Here is a 21573-nt window from a genome sequence, read left to right on the forward strand (position 1 = left end):
GCCCCACTTTTTGATTTAGGCTGATGAGATGGGCGTATTTTGGTTTAAACTTTAGCAGTAAAGTTTAAACTCCCCTGCTTCCCCCATAAGCTGTATCTCTTTCTATCCCTTCTTCCCTCTCTACCTCCATATTTCTCACCTGGATGTTGAGGAAGGACTGCATGTACTGTATGTCTGTTCTCCATCTCATAGAAAGAGGTGGAAGATGTGAGTGTGAATCTGTGTTTTTGTTCTGCTCTGCCGGTCTCCTTCCATCCCTATCTCTCTCACTGCCTCACTCTCTCTTATCTTTGCTTCATTATCTCACATCTACACATCTATCTGTGGCCTAAACACGACATCAGACAGGCCCACCAGGAGTAGATTTACCAAACTGACAGCGCTTCTTAGTCTTTCCCTCTGCTGATTTTGTGTAGCTCCCCCCTTCTGGCCTGCCATCATCAGAAGATAAGATAAGCAGGGGGAAATAAGCACTGCGGGGACATTTGTCTTGGACATTGTGGCAGCCAGACCCAGGACATAAAAACATCATGTAGCAGCAACAGCAACAAACAGCAACATCAGATAAAAACACATCATACATGTTGCGTACTTGTTCTTGCTTCTGTCAAAGACTCACAAAGAAATCATTTTATTTTCTGTTCCGTTGGACACCTCTTCTGTCCCGACACGGATCTTGCGCGCCACATGTTTAGCTTTGCTTTGTATTTCGTTCCTGATGTTACTGATTTCTGCTGTTGTTTTTGTTTCTGTGACTTTTCCTGCTCTGCGGCTGGTAGCCTCAACTTGATAGCCACAACCGGCTCACCGCTGGCCACGCCCACAACAAATGGTTTACACCCCAAAATGTCCCAAACATCAATAAAAAGACAATTTCAGGCAAACGGAGGGATTTAGGCATGAATACACAGGCTCCTACAATATCACAAATACCATAGACCAACAATATACTCTAATGTACAAGACTTTATATTATACAGTGTGCAATACCCTATATATTACTTGTATATGTTGTATATTATTTGTTGTATTACTTGTGTTTGTTTACCCCTATTTTCCCCTTGACTTTGTACTATTCTTGTACTTGTCTTGTTATTATGTGTTCACTATATATTATCCCCTGTCCTGTATAATATATCCTATTTGTTTATTGTCATTTCAATGTAAAAAAGTTGCATGTTGCAGCTTTAACACTGTCTGGAGGCACTTCCTTTATACTCTGACCCCCTGCTCTCCCTTGGTTTGTCTCACCTGGTTGTTGAGGAAGGACTCGGCCTGTTTGACGTCCCGTAGGAACAGGTGGAAGATGTGCGCCTGGACCAGGACTTCCCTCCTGCTCTCCCACATCTCCAGCAGTTTGTTCCAGCCGACATCGAGCTTCTGGAGCCACTGCTGCAGGGCGGCGTGCGGCAGGGGAGCCTCCTCCGACTCCAGCAGCTCGTTCACCGCCTGCAGACGCTCGTAGTCCTCCTCATACCTGCCGGGAACGGGACAACGACTTGCCTTTACACCGGGCACCAACATGTTCCTCTCATCCAGTTTGTGTCTAGGTACGGTTTAGCCCGGTTACAGGACGTTTACTCCTGGTGTTAAAACACATCTCCGGGTCCACAGAGAAATTGGATTGTATGTCCTTTAGAAAGATAGCAATTGCTTGGGAACTTCTGTTGGAATAGGCATATTCTCTTTCAGGCATCTTTCAGATAGAAGAAGTTGTTTTAGGTATACCATAGGCAACAGCTAATGGGAATTTGTTATTACTATTGGTTACTAATAGTTTCATCAGAGAAAGTGACATCTTGTCTCATTTGTCTCCTAATGCATGATATGTTTTGATACATTACTAATTTTAAAACTCAGTCTAGTCTAGTTTAATGTTACTTTCAGCTGCCTGCCACCTTGTCGCTTTGTGTCCACTAATTTCGATTGTCAGTACTTTGCTGTGTTTTGTAACGTTGTTTTCCTGAAGGCACCACAGCCGTGGCTCCGCCCCTCAGCGACTCACCGTCCGATCTCCTCCTTGAGGGCGGCGTGTTTGTTGATGAGCTTCTCTGCCTCCTCCAGAGCGTTGGGCAGCTGGTCCGAGGCAGCGGCCGTCTGAGTCTGGACCAGCCAGGTCAGGAACGAGTCCAGGTCCTGACGGGACGGGACGGAGGGAGAAGGGTCATTCACATTATATTCTATTCGATTTGATTCTATTCAACTTGATTTGATTCTATCATCCAAGCCAGAATTCTATGTCGGTGTTCAGCTTAGTTTAATAGCACAATAGATAGCGACATCCAATCCTGTACACTGGTCTATTGTATTCTACTCTATTCTATTCTATTTCATTACACATCCAGGTCAGGTTTCTACTTACGTGCTCCCCTAGGTTAATGGTACAAGAAACAGGAACATCAAATCCAGTCTATTGGTAATGGTATTATCTATTCTATTCTATTATATTCTGTTCTATTCTATTCTATTCTATTCTATTCTATTCTATTCTATTCTATTTATGAGCTATCATAATCTAGCCTAGACTAGATTGTACAGTAAGTAAATAATAAGTAAATTATAGTGATTACGCCTCCTTAACACATTATAACCAAAAGTGCTCCTAAATAACTGGAAATGTACTTGAATTTCCGTTAAAATAAAGATGCTGCTTTCAGAAAACCCCTACATATTTATCTCATGGTTTCTTAAACTATGGATTTTGACCCAAAAAGGGTCGTGGGCCGATGTATCTCAGGTCAAGACAAGGCCGAAGGTTTGCATGAACCTGTGTGAGCGTGTGACTACAGATTTATGATTTGGGTTCTAAGCTGAAAAAAATGTTGTCAGTGTTTTACTATAAGGAGCTATAAGCAAGATTTTTACTGCCCATAGCACAAAATAATCATAATATATCTGAGTTGACAGAGTTGTTGATTGATGCCAATGACTCAATGATTACTTCACCAGCTGCTGAGATTTCTGGCTTTTAAAACTCACTTTCCAGCCCGTACTCCGCTTTGGAGCAAAAACTCCCACTGGAGTTTCAAGAGCGAGCAATGTGACAAGACCTTTTATTCTCAAGCTGTCGATGCTGTTGCAACTCCTACTGGTCGTCAATAGGGGCTGATAGCTGATGCACTGTAACCCCACATATTGACTCTCCCACTGTACCTGTATGAAGCTCTGCAGCCTGCCAGCCACCATCAGCGAGTCCTCGCAGCCCTGCAGCGTTCGCTTTAGCTCCTCCCACTCCACACTGATGCCCTCGAACGGCACCAGGACCTCTATGGCCCGACCCGGGTGGGAGGTGGCCAGATGCTCCGCCTCCTCCTATGTCACCAAACATAACACAGAGAAATCAGTGTGAATCCTGCCTTTAGTGTTGCTTAAAATCTGCAATGTTTAGGAGAGGACCTGCAGCATAACATTCTTATACCTTTTCTGGTTTCTTTTACTCACTGCTATTTTAAATAATCAATGGCACTTTAAGATAAATAAATGTCCATTTTTCTTCTATCGCCAACTGATATTACACAATATTGATTCAACCTACACTATACCCCAGTTCTTTTTACATTTCCTGTCCCTAACCCTAACAGTGGTCAGTAGGCATTCCGTTTCCTGCAGCAGCAATAGCGTTTTCTTTTTTTTTATCAACAGAAGAAGAAGAACTGGGTAGTTAGCATGAGCAGCGATAGCCACCATGGCTGAACAGACAAAGAAAAGAGAAACTCAAACTGCATCAACAGAAAATCCAAGCTCCGCCCACACTGTTTTGATTGACAGGTGATCTCTGGGAAGAGCAGAGCAGAAACACCACAGTGATGAGGCTGAGCAAAAATAAAAAAAAACACAGCTCTTGCAGACTACTACTCTAATGTGAATTTCCTATTATCTGCCAATCAAATCAAATCTATAATCTAATCAGTGTACAGGTATAAGAGACTTCGTGCTTCGTGAATTAGTGACTTTCTGGAGAATCAGTCTAGACCAGCAAAGTCTTTCAACGTCCTCCATCAGCAACTGCAACCGATTCACTTTCAACAGTTGTGAGGTAGAACTAATGAGGCATATTGTCACGTAAAATTCGGGTTTCCTGTGGCTACCGGCTGCGAAACGACTCCTTGTCCCCGCTGACTGCTGAAAAAACAAATCACTTTCACAAACAGTGCAGTTTTTGTACAGTAAAAAGTGAGACTTTGAGCACAGCTATGTCTGTATTAGTTCCAACATACAAGTCTGCCTGTGTGTGTGTGTGTGTGTGTGAATGGGACTACACACAGTACACTCAACATTAGGACAACCTTAGTGATGATGTGTTACGCCCTTGTGGCACAATGAAGGTTTCACTTCTCTCAAAAACCCGTCTCTAACCCGTCACCTCCCCTTCATCTCCATCTCTCCCTCAGTGGAAACAGTTGTTTAAATCCATAAGGGATCGTAGCTTTCACCTGGATTCACCTGGTTGGTCTATATAAAGAAAAGAGCAGGTAAGCACAGTGTGTGAGCTACTGTATATGAGCCATGAGTAATGAGCCATAAAGGAGCAGAGTAGATAGAGAAAGCCTGGAGCACTTACATACTTCTATCAACATCAAATCCTCGTGGAAAGACATTTTTAGTGATGGACGAGGCTTAATCTGAGTCCATGAAGCCAAACCCTCAGGTCCCATGCTTTTAAAGAAGAGAGGCATTATGGGATGGAAGGGAGGAAACTGTGGGTTGTATTTTAGTGTGACGCATTTGGAGTCGGTTAGCGATGTTGTTGTTGTTTTGAAACTGGTAATCTGCAAAAATCCTTGTTTTTTCTCAACACTGTGGTGTTTCTGCACTGCACTTTCAAGAGATCACCTGTCAATCAAACAGTGTGGGCGGAGCTTGGATTTCATCATCTGGAAATAGGTTGAATCACCATTGCGTTGTATCAATCGGTGATAGAGAGTAGCAAAACAGATATTTATTTATATGAAAACGTCACAGATTATTACTTTAAGCCTACAGTAACAGGTGTTCCTAATATTTTCGTCCTCTCAGTGTATCGTCCCGTCCTGCCCTACCTGCAGATGCAGTAGTTTGGGCTCCAGGACAGACAGCGCCCCCTCCATGGTGGACAGGCGTCTCTGCAGCGCCAGGACGCCTCCCAGGTCGCTGCCCACGTACTGGGTGGCGTCGATGGCCTTCCTCTTGTCCTGGATCTGGGACTTGATCTCGGCACACTCCAGCAGGTAGTTCTGCAGGCGCATCACCGAGTCCAGGTGATCCTTCTTCTGCTCAACCAGCTCCACGATCTGGTTCCACCTGGGAGGGGTGGAGTTAGGGAAGGTAGAGAGGAGAGGGGAAGGGAAAGGGGTGGAGTTAGGGAGGAGAGAGAAGAGGGGAAGGGGTGGAGTTAGGGAAGGTAGAGGAGAGGGGAAGGGGTGGAGTTAGGGAGGAGAGAGGAGAGGAGAAGGGGTGGAGTTAGGGAAGGTAGAGGAGAGGGGAAGGGGAAGGGGTGGAGTTATGGAAGGTAGAGGAGAGGGGAAGGGGTGGAGTTATGGAAGGTAGAGGAGAGGGGAAGGGGTGGAGTTAGGGAGGAGAGAGGAGAGGAGAAGGGGTGGAGTTAGGGAGGAGAGAGGAGAGGAGAAGGGGTGGAGTTAGGGAGGAGAGAGGAGAGGGGAAGGGGTGGAGTTAGGGAAGGTAGAGGAGAGGGGAAGGGGAAGGGGTGGAGTTAGGGAAGGAAAGAGGAGAGGAGAAAGAGAAAGGGTGGAGTTAGGGAAGGTAGAGGAGAGGGGAAGGGGTGGCGTTAGGGAGGAGAGAGGAGAGGAGAAGGGGTGGAGTTAGGGAAGGTAGAGGAGAGGGGAAGGGGAAGGGGTGGAGTTAGGGAAGGTAGAGGAGAGGGGAAGGGGTGGAGTTAGGGAGGAGAGAGGAGAGGAGAAGGGGTGGAGTTAGGGAGGAGAGAGGAAAGAGGAGAGGAGAAGGGGTGGAGTTAGGGAAGGTAGAGGAGAGGGGAAGGGGAAGGGGTGGAGTTAGGGAGGAGAGAGGAGAGGGGAAGGGGTGGAGGTGAGAGGTAAAGAAGGAAAAAGAGGCAGAGAAATTATATAAATGAATTACTTATGATTAGGGATGGGACGATATATCGAAATTCAATATATCGTGATACAAAAATGTGACAATACATATCGCGGGGCAGAAAAATGAATCATGATATCAGCTCCATGTTATTCTGCTGTAGGAATCACTAATGAGACGCTTGACCATCACAGTTTCACAAGCTCTCCATCCAAATTCTATTATTTCCGCTTTGTAATGACATTTTTAAATTGTTGTTTACATTCTAGCAGCAAATGCCGTCGCTAGAAAGATTTGTTGCTGCAGATCGACTGCAACACAGATCATCTTTCAGCTGAAAAATATCCGCCCCGATGGAATTTAAGCCATCAGGTTGTACACTTTCACACTCACAACAGCAATATACAGTATCCTCTAACAGTAGGTCCGGTGCCTATTTGTTTTGACAACCAAAATGACCAGGCGTTAAACAGATACAAGCTACTACTGGAGACAGGCTTTGCTTTTATCTGCTCAGTAAACTATTTCAAAGCTAAATAATGTATAATATGAATCCACAAAAACAATAAACAATCATACTAGCCATACTGTTGGCTGTGTGAAGCTGTTTTATATGTATTTGTGTTGTTTATGTATTGTGATCACAAGAGTTTCCATAAATCGTATAATGATGCTCACCTCAGGCTGGTATTTGAGGCCAGGTATTAGAAGAAGAAATATTAAACTCATAGTTATGATTCAAGTGAGACAGTTTTTTTTTTTCAGGGGCCTGGTCTGCTGATCATACCGTCATACAATATGTTCTCCTGATTCTGCTCCAGACCAGCAGGTCACATACAGACCCATTCAGCCATGTGCAGCACACACACACACACACACACACACACACACACTGATCCTTGTGACTGTCATGAGGTAATGGCAGAGCCGCTTAGAGGGAGACAGAGGGCTCAGCAGGCGGCCAGGAAAACGGCATGGTGACACTGACCTCATAGCTACCAAAGTAGCCTTATACATGGGAGAGTGCGTGTGTGTGTGTGTGTGTGTGTGTTGGGGGGGGGGATTATGAAATAACTCTGTTTACCCACTGAGTAATTTATTTGTTTTATTTACTTGATTGCTTGTGAAGCTTACCAAGCTATTTAAGTCAACATAAATCTTATAGCTACCTGATGTTCTTTGCTCAATAATTGAAAAACACAATTACATCCTCTAAAATGGTATCATTAAAAAAATAAATAAAGGGCAAAATTATTTAATATTCAGTATTATAGGTCTTACTTTCATACCATCGGTCCTTTTGTCTCAAGTCACGTTTTTCAGATGGTTGATGTTTGTTATATCTGTTATATTGACTATAGTTCATCCATTTTTTCATGTATCACTATATTGCTGATAATGAATTCACAATATGATTTTAATGACAAAAACACAACAAATGAATAAGAATGGTACGAAATGTAAAGCTGGGGGATTGAGCTGTAAACACAGTCACCACAGGCTTGAAGGAATACACTGACTTTTTGACAGATACACCTTTAAATCAACTTGACTGTTTTGGGTGAAATGTGCCTTTTATGATGAGCAGTTCATAAAGAATAGGAAGTAATGCTCCATTTACAGTAGATTTGAGTATTTAGGTCCACTGCAACAAAAAGTATATCCACTATTGTAAATACAGGTCGATGACAGAATTTCCCCTAAAGGATTAATAATAATTAAGATATGATGAATTAAGAATGTGCTTCCTACATAATGAAATAGATTTAAATGGCAAGTGTCACAATACACTGTATACAGATGTTGAGCAAAAACACAGAAAACAAAGAGGTTAAGTAGTAACAATCATAAAACCACAACAGAGATGCAAAAATAACTAACATGAGAGGGAGAGGGGGAGAGAAACGCATTTTTTTTTTGCACAAGTGGTCTCGCCTGGCCTTGTCTTGACTGTGGCAGTCGGCACAGATGGCCACACTGAGACGAACGCCGTGTGCCAAGGTCAAGAGGAAGCAGGCCCGCACGGATACCGCTGACAGACGGACTACCGGCCAGTGAATGTGACTGAAACTCAGGGAGCAGCCAATCCCCTTGCAGGATCGAACCCGTGGGGGCGGGACGTAAACGGCGACAAACATGTATGGAGTCTGTGGACAATTGGGCCAGAGAGAGATGGTGGAGCAGCTACTTATGATAGGGATGATAGGGATGATAGGGACGGGACGATCTGCTTATCTCATGATACGATTCAATACGGGGTTCATGATTCAATACAACCGCGATACGATGTAATAAATCAAAGTTTCATGACAACAAACTCTGAATCTGAATTATATTTATTTCTGAGCCACAAATCTTTCTAGCGACGGCATTGGCTGCTAGAATGTAAACTACAATTTAAAAATCTCATTACAAAGTGACAATAATATAATTTGGATGGAGAGCTTGTGAAATTGTGATGGCCAAGCGTCTCATTTGTGATTACTACAGCAGAATAACATGGAGCTGATATTGCGATTCATTTTTCTGCCCACGATACATATTGCCACATTTTTGTATTTTGAATATATTGAGTTACGATATATTGTCCCATCCCAATTAGATGAGATACATACTTCCATTTTCCATTTACATTTTTTGGCATTTAACCGTCGCTCCTATCTGGAAAGACGAGTGAGCAGGTCGGGGTTTAGTGTCTTGCATGTGGCATTTGTCAAGAGACGGAAAACATGGTGCGCATCCTTCAGCTGTTCAATTTTCAGTGCGGAGTGAATTCATGAGTAGGCTGCAAGATGTGTGACTCGAGCAATCACACTTCACTTCATTATCACTAGAAAAATGGGCGTAATTCACATCCTTCTTTCACGACAGCTGAATGTGGCTACTCACTGAAAACAATGGCAAGCGAGTGACAGAAAAAAAAAACACAAACACGTCACCAACTGCCCAAAAAGAAGCAGCAAACGTTCTTTATCCTCAGACAAACCCACCATCTTCTGGAGTATGAATTCCCGACGAACAATTACGCAAGCCCCCACGTCTTCTCCCTCCCTCTCACACCCACACTCCTCTCTCCTTCTCTGTCGACTCCCCTCCTCTCTCCCTCTCCTCCTCCCTCCCACTCCTCTCCCAGGAATTGAATGAGTGAATTTGGTGAATCGATGCACTTTCTAACGGCGCTGGGAGCCGTCAGTTCACAGCCTGCTCTTCAGATATGCGCGTGTATCCAAATTACGTCAGGAAATGGTTTGAAAAAGATGATTTTACTGGTTAGTTTACACAGGGAACTAGATTTTATCTTTGTGCGTATCCCTCCTGGAGTCTACACATTTACATTTGAGAGTGCAGGGTCAGCTGGAGTGCAGCATCCCTGGTGGAGTAGCAGCTACAGTCACTAGTTCATGGCTGGAGTAAAGGCACCGTCACCGTTAACATGTGTGTTAGTGAGTGTATAAGGACAGTATGACTGTATCAGTATGGGTGTATTAGTGTGTAGTATGTTGTTGTTATTGTTACTGGTAGTAGTGGCAGCTTAAGATTAGTGTGTATTGTTGTTGTCAGTATTACTAGCAGTGTTAGTAATGCTAATAAGTAGTAGTAGTATTGGTAGTAGCATTACTAGTAGTTGCAGTAGTAGTGGTAGTAGTAGTATTACTAGTAGTTTAGTAGTATTGTGTATTGTTATGTTAATATTGTTATTATTAGCAGCGGTAGTGGTAATAGTAGTAACAGTAGTAGTAGTATTAGCAGCAGTAGTAGTGGTAGTAGTAGCAGCAATAGTAGTAGTAATAGTACTAAAAGATGTTGTTGTAGTAGTAGTCGTTTTATTTGTTGTTGTTGTTGTTGTTTTAGTTGTAGTTGTTTTATTTGTTGTTGTTGTTGTTGTTTTATTTGTTATTTGCTGTGAGGTTAGTGTGTTCCAGTACCTGGAGTTGAGATGGTCCTGACAGCCTCTGACCTCTGTAGAAGACGGATGACCTCCGTCCAGGAGCTGCTGGACTATCTGGTTGACGTCCAGGATCCGTCCCATCAGGCTGTTCATCTCCTGGTCCAGGCTCTCGAACCTACATGGAAGGGCATTATGGGATATAAACGGGACGGTCAGCGGGTTGATTGTTGGGACACAAGTAATAAAGAAAAACTCCACCCTAGGATACTATGAAAAGTTAGTTTGTTGTGTACTGTAAACTCAAAAATGTATAATAAGAAATGATATATGGGTCCAAAATCTTCCTCCCCCCCCCCTCACCTGTGTGCCACCACCTCCACGTCCTCCAGCCTCTCGGGGATCTCCATCTTGTCCAGCCACTGCTCCTTCTCGTCGATCCACAGCTCGCAGGCGTTGACCTCGCTGAACATGCGGTAGACGGCCAGAGCGTCGTGGAGCCACTGCTGCCGGAGCACCGCCACCTCCGCCACCTCCGCATACAGCTGCTCCGCCTCGCCCATACGCACCTGCACCTCCTGCAGAGAGGAGAGGAGAGGAGGGGAGAGGAGAGGAGAGGAGGAGAGGAGAGGACAGGAGAGGAGAGGAGGGGAGGAGAGGAGAGGAGGTGAGGAGAGGAGGGGAGAGGAGAGGACAGGAGAGGTGAGGAGAGGACAGGTGAGGAGAGGAGAGGAGAGGAGAGAAGAGGAGAGAAGGGGAGGTGAGGAGAGGAGAGGAGGGGAGGAGAGGAGAGGAGGGGAGAGGAGAGGACAGGAGAGGTGAGGAGAGGAGAGGAGAGGAGAGGAGAGGAGAGGAGAGGAGGGGAGAGGAGAGGAGAGGAGAGGACAGGAGAGGTGAGGAGAGGACAGGTGAGGAGAGGAGAGAAGAGGAGAGAAGGGGAGGTGAGGAGAGGAGAGGAGGGGAGGAGAGGAGAGGAGGGGAGAGGAGAGGACAGGAGAGGTGAGGAGAGGAGAGGAGGGGAGAGGAGAGGAGAGGAGAGGAGAGGACAGGAGAGGAGAGGAGAGGAGGGGAGAGGAGAGGACAGGAGAGGAGAGGAGAGGAGGGGAGAGGAGAGGAGAGGACAGGAGAGGTGAGGAGAGGAGAGGAGAGGAGGAGAGGAGAGGAGGGGAGAGGAGAGAAGGGGAGGTGAGGAGAGGAGAGGAGGGGAGGAGAGGAGAGGAGGGGAGAGGAGAGGACAGGTGAGGAGAGGAGAGGAGAGGAGAGGAGGGGAGAGGAGAGGAGAGGAGAGGAGAGAAGAGGAGAGAAGGGGAGGTGAGGAGAGGAGAGGAGAGGAGAGGAGGGGAGAGGAGAGGAGAGGAGAGGAGAGAAGAGGAGAGAAGGGGAGGTGAGGAGAGGAGAGGACAGGAGGGGAGAGGAGGAGAGGAGAGGAGAGGAGAGGAGGGGAGGGGAGGAGAGGAGAGGAGGGGAGAGGAGAGGAGGGGAGAGGAGAGGACAGGAGAGGTGAGGAGAGGACAGGTGAGGAGAGAGGAGAGGACAGGAGAGGAGAGGAGAGGAGAGAAGAGGAGAGAAGGGGAGGTGAGGAGAGGAGAGGACAGGAGGGGAGAGGAGGAGAGGAGAGGAGAGGAGAGGAGGGGAGGGGAGGAGAGGAGAGGAGGGGAGAGGAGAGGAGGGGAGAGGAGAGGACAGGAGAGGTGAGGAGAGGACAGGTGAGGAGAGAGGAGAGGACAGGAGAGGAGAGGAGAGGAGAGAAGAGGAGAGAAGGGGAGGTGAGGAGAGGAGAGGAGGGGAGGAGAGGAGAGGAGGGGAGAGGAGAGGACAGGAGAGGTGAGGAGAGGAGAGGAGAGGAGAGGAGAGGAGAGGAGGGGAGAGGAGAGGAGAGGAGAGGACAAGTGAGGAGAGGAGAGGAGAGGAGAGGAGGGGAGAGGAGAGGAGAGGAGAGGAGAGAAGAGGAGAGAAGGGGAGGTGAGGAGAGGAGAGGAGGGGAGGAGAGGAGAGGAGGGGAGAGGAGAGGACAGGAGAGGTGAGGAGAGGAGAGGAGGGGAGAGGAGAGGAGAGGAGAGGACAGGAGAGGAGAGGAGAGGAGGGGAGAGGAGAGGACAGGAGAGGAGAGGAGAGGAGGGGAGAGGAGAGGAGAGGAGAGGACAGGAGAGGTGAGGAGAGGAGAGGAGAGGAGAGGAGAGAAGAGGAGAGAAGGGGAGGTGAGGAGAGGAGAGGAGGGGAGGAGAGGAGAGGAGGGGAGAGGAGAGGACAGGTGAGGAGAGGAGAGGAGAGGAGAGGAGGGGAGAGGAGAGGAGAGGAGAGGAGAGAAGAGGAGAGAAGGGGAGGTGAGGAGAGGAGAGGAGAGGAGAGGAGGGGAGAGGAGAGGAGAGGAGAGGAGAGAAGAGGAGAGAAGGGGAGGTGAGGAGAGGAGAGGACAGGAGGGGAGAGGAGGAGAGGAGAGGAGAGGAGAGGAGGGGAGGGGAGAGGAGAGGAGAGGAGAGGACAGGAGGGGAGAGGAGGAGAGGAGAGGAGAGGAGAGGAGGGGAGGGGAGAGGAGAGGAGAGGAGAGGAGAGGAGAGGAGAGGAGAGGAGAGGAGAGGAGGGGAGGAGGAGAGGAGAGGAGAGGACAGGAGAGGAGAGGAGAGGAGAGGAGAGGAGAGGAGAGGAGAGGAGAGGACAGGAGAGGAGAGGACAGGAGGTGAGGAGAGGAGAGGAGAGGAGAGGAGATGACAGGAGAGGAGAGGAGAGGACAGGAGGTGAGGAGAGGAGAGGAGAGGAGAGGAGAGGAAAATGGAAGAGAGGGAACGGAGAAGAGAAGAGAGGTACTTAATCTCAAAACACTGACCAACATCCAAACTAAACACTCAACACCCTAACAGTCAAGCCTCCTCCCCTCCCCCCTCAGGCTCCGCCCACCTCCTGCTCGCGGTACTGCAGCGGCAGCGCCACCATGTGTTTGCGCAGCGTCACGACGTGCAGCCGGTGCTTGTCGACGGCCTCTCTGACGCCGCGGTGCTTCTTCAGCAGCGACTGGGTGGAGTACTCGTCGTGGCCGAAGTCCTCGCTGGACACCAGGCGGTAGGCGTCCTGCAGCCAGGCCAGCAGGTCGTCCGTCTCCGTGGAGAACTGGAAGAAGTTGAGCGCCTCCTGCAGGTGGCCGAGGCGCTGCGCCGCCTGGTCCTCCAGCCGCTTCCACTCCGCCTTCACCTCCATGATGCGCTCCTGGATGCCCGCCGTGCCGAAGCTCTTCTCGCTCAGGATCTGCTTTCCTCGCTTCATGGTGTTCTGGGCGGGGCAGGATGGAGGCGGGGGAAGATGGAGGCGGGGCAAGATGGAGGCGGGGCAGGATGGAGGCGGGGCAGGATGGAGAAGGGGCAAGATGGAGGAGGGGCAGGATGGAGGCGGTGCAGGATGGAGGCGGGGCAAGATGGAGGCGGGGCAGGATGGAGGCGGGGCAGGATGGAGGTGGGGCAGGATGGAGAAGGGGCAAGATGGAGGAGGGGCAGGATGGAGGCGGTGCAGGATGGAGGCGGGGCAGGATGGAGGCGAGGCAGGATGGAGGAGGGGCAGGATGGAGGCGGGGCAGGATGGAGGTGGGGCAGGATGGAGGCGGGGCAGGATGGAGGCGGGGCAAGATGGAGGCGGGGCAGGATGGAGGAGGGGCAGGATGGAGGCGGGGCAGGATGGAGGTGGGGCAGGATGGAGGCGGGGCAGGATGGAGGCGGGGCATGATGGAGGAGAGAGGATGGAGGCGGGGCAAGATGGAGGTGGCACGGCGGAGAGTGTAAGCATTAGTCAAAGTTGTTTTGCACTGCATGCAGGGAATTCCAGTCAACATATTAAAATTTCATAGTATGATTTTCTTAACCAAAATTATCTCGATATACAATATTATCTCGATAATTATTAATTATTACATGCTTCAATCACTAAAAAACGAATTCATCATATCAATCACAAGACATTTGACTTTCTTCTCTGTTTTCTTAAAAAACAAAAATTATAAAATGCTGGTCTAGGATAGTTTTAACACAGATAACACAAATACAAATACAAATCAGCATCTAAAATAAAGTAAAATGTGTCTCAAATAAAGTGCAACTGGTCTGTATCCACTTTCACTCAGTCAGCAACATGAATATAACAATTTATTAGAGGGCTTCGCCTTTTGGGAAAAATAAAACATCAGTGATGACGGACGAGAGCCGCGGTTATCACAGTGTTCACGGTAATAAAGATTAGTGGTGGTATCATAACCGTTATTGTTTTTTACAGCGATATATAGTAATAATCGGTATGTAGGAGGAGAAATGTTCTGTCGATGTTGTTGCAGTTCGTACTGTTTGCCAATAGAAGTCAGTGGAGGTCATGGGTTACTTCATGGCCCTTTAATGCACAGCAGCAGCAAAAAATAAACACATCTCTGCAGTCTTGACATCATCAGTGTTGGCCGTTTCCTGTTGCTGACGACAGCCAAGATGGTCACATTCATTTCTGCTGCTGCCATGCATTGAAATAAGTATGAAAGTTAATCTTCTATAACCGGTGGCGTCCCGATTTAGAAAGAGATGCAGCAGTCTGGAGGACGTGGCACAAATATTCTGCCGTATTTCGTTTAATTTGCAAGTTCGTTTTGCAGTGATGTGTATTGTCAGTGACAGGACCATCCAGACAATTTGATGTGGAGGGCTTAGGGCCCAAACACTGAAAGGACCAGTGGGACCAGTGGGCCAGAAAATACTACTAAATATAGATTACTTGGAAATGTAACAAATAGGCTTCTGTCTCTTAGCTCATATGCCATCATGGCGCTTTTAATGCCTTGCTTTAACCAAGTTATCTCCAAAATAGTCTTAAAATTTAATCAAAATGCACCAAAATACACCAAATAGAATATCTTATCATGCTGTGGAGGATGGAATAGGACCAAAAAGAATTTTGTGGGCAAATTATGACGGGTCAGCCCCCGTCTGCGAGGTTCTGTATAAGGATAAAACAGAATACACAATCTGAGATGACAGGGGAGGAGAGAAGGAGCGGGGAAGGGATGCACACAGAGCAGAGACTTGCACACACACACACACACACACACACACGACGTTCAATGGCCGACAATATCTAAGAACCGGTACCTTTAACACCTACCCAAGACCTGTAAGATCTGACCAAACCTCTGAGATAACACCAAGAATTTAGATTTAGAGACTTACAATAGAGTTGTTAGACACATGCAGCGCAGGTGCAACACTGGAGGAATATCTTTCATTTAGGTGTAACGTACATGCAGCGTTCATGTAGCATTGGCTTAGAGTGTAAATGACACCTACGCCACACTAGATTTATTTTGGGCACGTTCATGTGTTTACGTGTTAAATGAACATTTCGGCATTGTCCAGTCAATGCTTCTGGGTACTGTAGTCAATTAACGCAATCATTTTTTAAGTGAGAGTCAGAGAAACAAGCATTCTCCTGTTCATATAGCGTTGATAACAGTGTCTACAAGTACTAGTATTGCACACAGGCTCTCACACCCAACCAGTCCAGGAAGTGAAACTGTAGTGAACAGGGAAATGAGAAATGTGTTGGGTTTGCCTCGACGCTCTCAGTTCAACACCTCTTCAGGCAGAGACAAAGATACTGGAGATAAGGAACGAAGAAGTCCGTAGTTCTTAAACAACAGCATTTAGGGAGCTGTTCTAGCTGCCCTTTTAAAGGATATCACCACTTCAATACTTTCTCCTTAAAAAACGTCTGACATCTGCACATGCAAGCTTCTGCCATGAAGAATAACAGAGCTTGCAAAGACCTTGAGGAAAGTTTTCAATGTCTGAGTCAAGGCCTTTTGAGAGATTTTAGCATAAAGCGCTGTCCACGCCGCAGAATCTTGCTGGAAGTCGTTTACATACAGTATGCAGACGTCAGTCGTTTCCATGGAGATAATTATCAAAGTGGCGACATCAGAGCCAAGCACCGACCGCCGGTAAAATTTTCCTCGGGCAGATAAACCAGTGAGGGTCGCCTGCCACACCGGCCGGTAACTCTCTGAGGCGACAACATTTAAATTATAACTCTAAATCTGCTCTTGTCTCTTCACTGAATATTTCACACAGGACCAGATTCTGTACATGAAATAGCTTTGAAAACAAGTTAGGGTGATATAATTCTATGGAAAATATATAGAATTATTTTTGCCAAAGCATTCACGGCCATTCTTTTGCTATATAATTCTTGGCAGGTACAAAAAGTTAATTTCATTTATTCTGTTATTTTCGTTTTAGTTATTTCAAGTTGGTTGTTAATTTTTTTGTTCAAGCTATTATTATTTTTGTACTCTTTTTTCAACCACCTGTGCGTACTGGACAATCTTGTTTGATTGTATTCTAAGTCTATTTGTATTTTATTTTCTTGCACAAATAAACTAAATTAAACTAATTTCAGACACTGGGCGATATCCTCTAATGCGTAAATGCATGAACGTATGTCAAGTGTAACAAGTGTTGCAGGCACTGGTTCTCGAGGATAATGGCAAAAACTTCACACACACACACACACACACACCTGCAGCAGCGAGCGGTGAGCCAGCAGTTCCCCAGCCAGAGTCTTGTGTTTCTGCAGCAACCTCAGCACGCTGCTCAGGTCCTTCCCGTACCCCTGAGCCCCCAGGATGGAGCTCTTCTCCCGGATCCAGGCCTCCGACTCCTCCAGCTCCTGACGGGACGGCAGACACACACAAGGGCTCCTTTTATTACAAAACAAATGCTACATGGAAAACTTAAAAGGATGGACCAGATAAGAAAAAAATCTGCTCAAAGAAAAAAGAAGAAAAAAAAGAAATGGGGGTCCTGGGTTAAAATCCGACCCGGGACCTTTGTCATATGTCATCCCTCCTCTCTCTCTTCCAGTCTTTCCCTGTCTGTCTCCACTTTAAACTATAGAATAAAGGCTAAAAATGACAACAAAAAAAGACAAAAATGGAAAAAAGTGGAAAAAATGGAAGGAAAAGAAATGAAAAGGAAGAAACAGCATCTAGTAGAAAAAAGACAATGACATGAAAGAGGAAAGAAATAGAACCGAGAGGAAAAAGAAAGGAAAGAAAAGAAATAAAGAGAGTCAACAGAGTCCATGTCAGTCTCCCAGAAGGCAGGAGGGGAATTAGCTAAATGAGTCAGTGACGTGAAATAACGAGTAGCTCAGTAGAGTGAACCGACGACTCTTTTGACAAAGAGATCCACTGCTCTCATTATACACCCATTACATCCATCGTTCACTCTGAAAGCTAATTCACTAACATTAGTGAATCGTTCATGAACTCCGCGTTATTAAAGTGACGGACAGCTTTTTGAGCCGATGGAGACGAGCAGCGTTGCCCTCCTCCACTTGGATGTGGACGGGCAAAATGGGACGAAACCATATGTATGTGAATCTATGTGGTTCTCTTTTAGAATTGTCGTTATTTACTTGTTTATTTATTCATTTATTTTCTCTCTTTCTTTCTCTTCCCCCCCCCCTTTTGTTGTTCTGTTTATTTGTAATCTCGGCACCACTGGAGAAGAGGGTCCCAACCCTCAAGTGTGTCTAAAGAACTAACAACTAAATAAAGGTTGAATGAATGAATGAATGAATGAATAACAAAATGACGAAGGAAGATAAATATAATGATAAAATGCTGTTGGTAATAATTGTTGCCTGTGTGTAAAACTGCCTTTAGAGGAGATGTGAGGTTGGATGTACCTGTCAAGTTTAGGAGACGCCATTTCATCGTCCGCTGCACCCAAAAAGATAATGTACCACTCCTAACATACTTTATTTCTCATGTCATACAAACTCTACAATGGCTCAGAAAGGGAAAAAAATGAAGGATAGTTTACTTTGACTAATATTTCATTCTCTAGAAGTCAGCACAACTGTATGGGAATGGCTATTCTGATCGAAGGTTTAACTCTGTCCACTTTTATCTCCCCAACTGCAGTAGAGACAGTTGAGCACTTCCTAAATAAATCATACATAACACCCAAAAAAACCTTCTTCTTCTTCGTTCATTAACGATGCTGCAAGTGAGCGACCGGCATCGCAAGACATTTTGTTCTCAAGCCAGAAAAGCAAAGAAGAAAGCGGTATTGTTATTAAAGTGTGAAACTTACCAGAATGCTTGACAAAAGTTTGAGAACCCCTGGTCTAGACATTTTCAGATGAAGATAGTCAAACTTATCCCACTTCACCTGATATCCCACTTCACCTGACCCCGTCCTACCTGAAAGAAGGCCCACAGTTGCCGTGACTCCTCCAGCTCGGCGCGTCTTTTAACTGCCAGCTGTTTGAGCTCCTCCAGACAGGAAGAGACGTGGTTGACGCGGTTACAGATCACCTGCGGGTCGCACGGCTGGTAACCTAGGAGACGCGGACATGAAGTCAATGAACATGGAACAAAACATGCAAAACGGGTACAGGACCTGGATCGTTACAGGAGGGTTTACTCTGAGTGAGTGAGGTCATGGCTTGAGAGCATACTGAGTGTACTTTTCCAGCTGTCTCAAGGTTTAAAAATCATTCTTTAACCTCTTTCCTCCGATTCATCTACATCGCCGCTTCTTGACTAAAGTGGATTTAATAGATGAAATCAGTATGGGATCCTGGTCAGTCTATGACAGACGACAAGGACTTTATACATGTATATATCGTCACTGTTGGGTGAAAAATCAAATTTTGGTGATTTTCATGGTTTAAATTAAAGGATTACATGCTCCTTTAGGGGTTGAAAACATTCTTCAACTCTTGGACTTGTGAAACTTTTCAAAACCAATTGGATAAACTGAAAAATGCATGGTGGTCAAGCTAGAAACAAGGCTGTTTTTGTAAGTTCCTGATAAGTTGACATGAGATGCAACAACAATATATTTTTTAGATATCTATAGGTATGGATAGGTGTGGATATATATTTCAAATGTTCTACTTTTTATTGCTTTGAAAACTTGAATGAGAAACATAAAAACCCTTTAAATTACTGTTTCCCTTTCCTTTGCCTACAGTAACCAGCAAAATCAAGGTAGAATAAAATGGCTGCTCATTTCTGATCGTATATTAAAAATGAAAAGCTAAAGCGCAACTCATCACATTTACAAGCATGCACAAGGCTACTTTGCCTTCATCTGAAATTCTGATTCTAATCAGATCAGTGAAAACCAGGATTTCACTGAAGGTTTCTTTGTCCTTTCTTTGTACCTGTACTTGTCATTTCATGCAAAAAAAAAAAACAATACTACACATCATTCACAAGCGTGTGTGAATCTCCCTTACCTTCTATGGTGGTGAATTTGAGCGCGGGCGGCGTTGAGCGTCTCGACCCGCTCCGCCTGCACAGTGATGTCAGCTTCCTGCAGGCTGTGCTTCTGCAGCAGGTCGTCCACCTCCAGCAGATGCTTCCCAAAGTCCTTCGACAGCAGCTGGACCTGAGAGGGATGGAGGGGTGGAGGAGGGGGAGGAGGGATGGAAGGAAGAGGAAAAGGTGATGTCTTTTGCAACACCAGGCTCTCTCTATTTCTATTTCTATTTCTTTCTTCTTCTCTCTCCTGCCTCTCTCCTGCCTTCTCTTTCTTCCGCCTCCATTTCTCTCTCCTCGTCTCCCTCTTTTCCCTTTCCCTCTCTTCCCCCATCTCCTTCTTTCTCTCTATTTCTTTGTATATACTGTATACATCAAACAAACCATGTACGCATACTTCCACCCTCTCTCTCTCTCTCCCTCTTCTCCCTCTCTCTCTGTCTTTCTAGGTCTCTCCCCCCTTTTTCACATTTCAAACAAACCATGCAGACAGACTCTCCCTGGTTCTCCAGCTTCATGTCTCTCTTTATCCGTCTATCTCCAGCAAAGAAAACATACAGGCAGACTGTCTATCTTGCTCAGTCTCTCTCTCTCTCTCTCTCTCACACACACACATCCTCGGTCCAGTCCAGTACCTGTGTGTCCTCCATCCAGTCGATCATGTAGACCATGTCCTGAAAGGTCTTCTGCAGCGCCAGGTTCTTCTCCAGCCGGGCCTTCCTCCCCACCACCAGCTCCTTCAGCAGGCTCCACTGCCCCAGGATATTCTCCTTGCGCGCCGAGATTCGCCGGATGTCGTAGTATCCCTCCGCCTCCATCTCGCCGGCCAGCTCCACCACCACGCCGATGCGCTCCTCGTACGAGGCGATGTCCGCCTCGATGGCCTCGTGCTTCTTCATGGCCGCCTCCACCGCCGGCAGGTCGTAGCCGAAGTTGTCCTGCAGAAGGGAGGGAGGAGAAAAAAAGGCAAGGAGATGGGGGGGGGGGGGGAGGAGAGGGAAGAGAGAGAAGAGAGAGGAAAAGAGGAATAGTCTGGTAAAGTTTAACCGCTAAAACCATGGAGGCCAAAGTTGAACCTTGACATCCAGTATTTTGCACAATGCACATTGGAGGTAACTGTAATCTGAACTTCAATACCCAGAATTCCTGTGCAGTGAGGTCAGCAAACGTCACACAGCAGCTCATGTTTACCAACCAGCCGGTCTGTGATGCTTTATACCAAAGAAACCAAAGAGACGAGAGAGGAGAAGATCTAACGTTGGTGAGTCCAGCTTTCTCTGCTGCTGGTTAGGAGACAGTCTGGATTTCACTCTCAAGTTTTGATTCGTCACTTCTTGTGGGCGGAGACGTGACCAAACCAGACACCACAATTTATTTTGGGCATACAGGGTGAATCTACAGCATCTCAGTTAGCGCCTTCCTGCTGCAGCCACTGAGCAGGTCCACTGAAGCATCTAATTCACCTTCTGGGTTCGCGTCCCTACCTGTGACACCAGCCGCTGGTTCTCGTTCAGCCAGGCTTGTCTCATGGTGGTCTTGTGGTCGAAGCGCTGAGCCAGCAGCTCCAGCTTCTCCTGGCGAATCAGCTCCTTGCGCAGAGCCACGCCCCTCTCATGCTCCGCCTTCTCCAGCCTCTCCCAGGCCTGCGCAGGAGGTGACGGGCAGAGTTGGTATAAACATGTGATGGTAAATATAAGAGGTGGGTAAACAATAAACTCCAGTCAGGGGGTCAACGTAAGGTGAACAGCCATGAATATAGATCAAATTATTTTCAGAATTGGAATAATTTATCCTTTATGTAATTTATTCACCTTTTCTTTTTGTGTGTATATTTTTTCTTCTATTAATGTGTAATTGGCTTGTATTGTATTTACCTGCTATGGACCCTTTTTTTTTTAAAGATGAGTCTTGATTAAAGTTTGAATTGAATTGAATTGAATTGAATTATCTGCATAGATACATGCTTAAGGAGCGCTTCTCCTATTGTTTAAGAAAAATAAAAAAATAAAATGTTACTAAAGGATCATTTTACTCGAATATTTCAAGTTGAAGGGTTTTTCTAATCAAAAACAACACGCTCTCCTCAACTTTTTCACTCAAAGTTGGCACTGAATTCTCCAATAAATGTTGAATATATATTAAAAAAACACAGCAGCTGGTGGAAGCATCACCTTGTTGATGTCAGAGATGAGCTTCCCATCGTGAGGCACATAGGGTTTCTGGTTGTTGGCTCTCAGTTTGCTTTGGATGGTGAAGAGAAGAACCTCGAGATTCCCCTTCTCCTGGAACCTGGAGAGAGAGAGAGAGAGAGAGAGAGAGAGAGAGGGAGAGAGAGAGGGAGAGAGAGAGAGAGAGGAGAGAG

The 21573-nt window shown here is 46.2% G+C and overlaps 1 protein-coding gene across 1 annotated transcript in view; it reads right to left on the reverse strand.

The window, feature by feature from the left end:
• sptbn4b (spectrin, beta, non-erythrocytic 4b) overlaps window positions 1-21573 on the reverse strand; it is a 94198-nt gene that overhangs the window by 55396 nt on the left and 17229 nt on the right. The window contains 14 exon segments of the mRNA XM_078284106.1: window positions 1252-1477; window positions 2006-2136; window positions 3154-3312; window positions 5040-5280; window positions 9957-10094; window positions 10280-10494; window positions 12812-13180; window positions 16454-16603; window positions 18147-18283; window positions 19190-19214; window positions 19216-19341; window positions 19847-20149; window positions 20696-20854; window positions 21383-21500. Of these exon segments, the coding sequence (XP_078140232.1) occupies window positions 1252-1477; window positions 2006-2136; window positions 3154-3312; window positions 5040-5280; window positions 9957-10094; window positions 10280-10494; window positions 12812-13180; window positions 16454-16603; window positions 18147-18283; window positions 19190-19214; window positions 19216-19341; window positions 19847-20149; window positions 20696-20854; window positions 21383-21500 (2497 nt within the window).

Source organism: Centroberyx gerrardi, chromosome 6 (assembly GCF_048128805.1).
Source record: "Centroberyx gerrardi isolate f3 chromosome 6, fCenGer3.hap1.cur.20231027, whole genome shotgun sequence".
Classification (NCBI taxonomy): Eukaryota; Metazoa; Chordata; class Actinopteri; order Beryciformes; family Berycidae; genus Centroberyx; species Centroberyx gerrardi.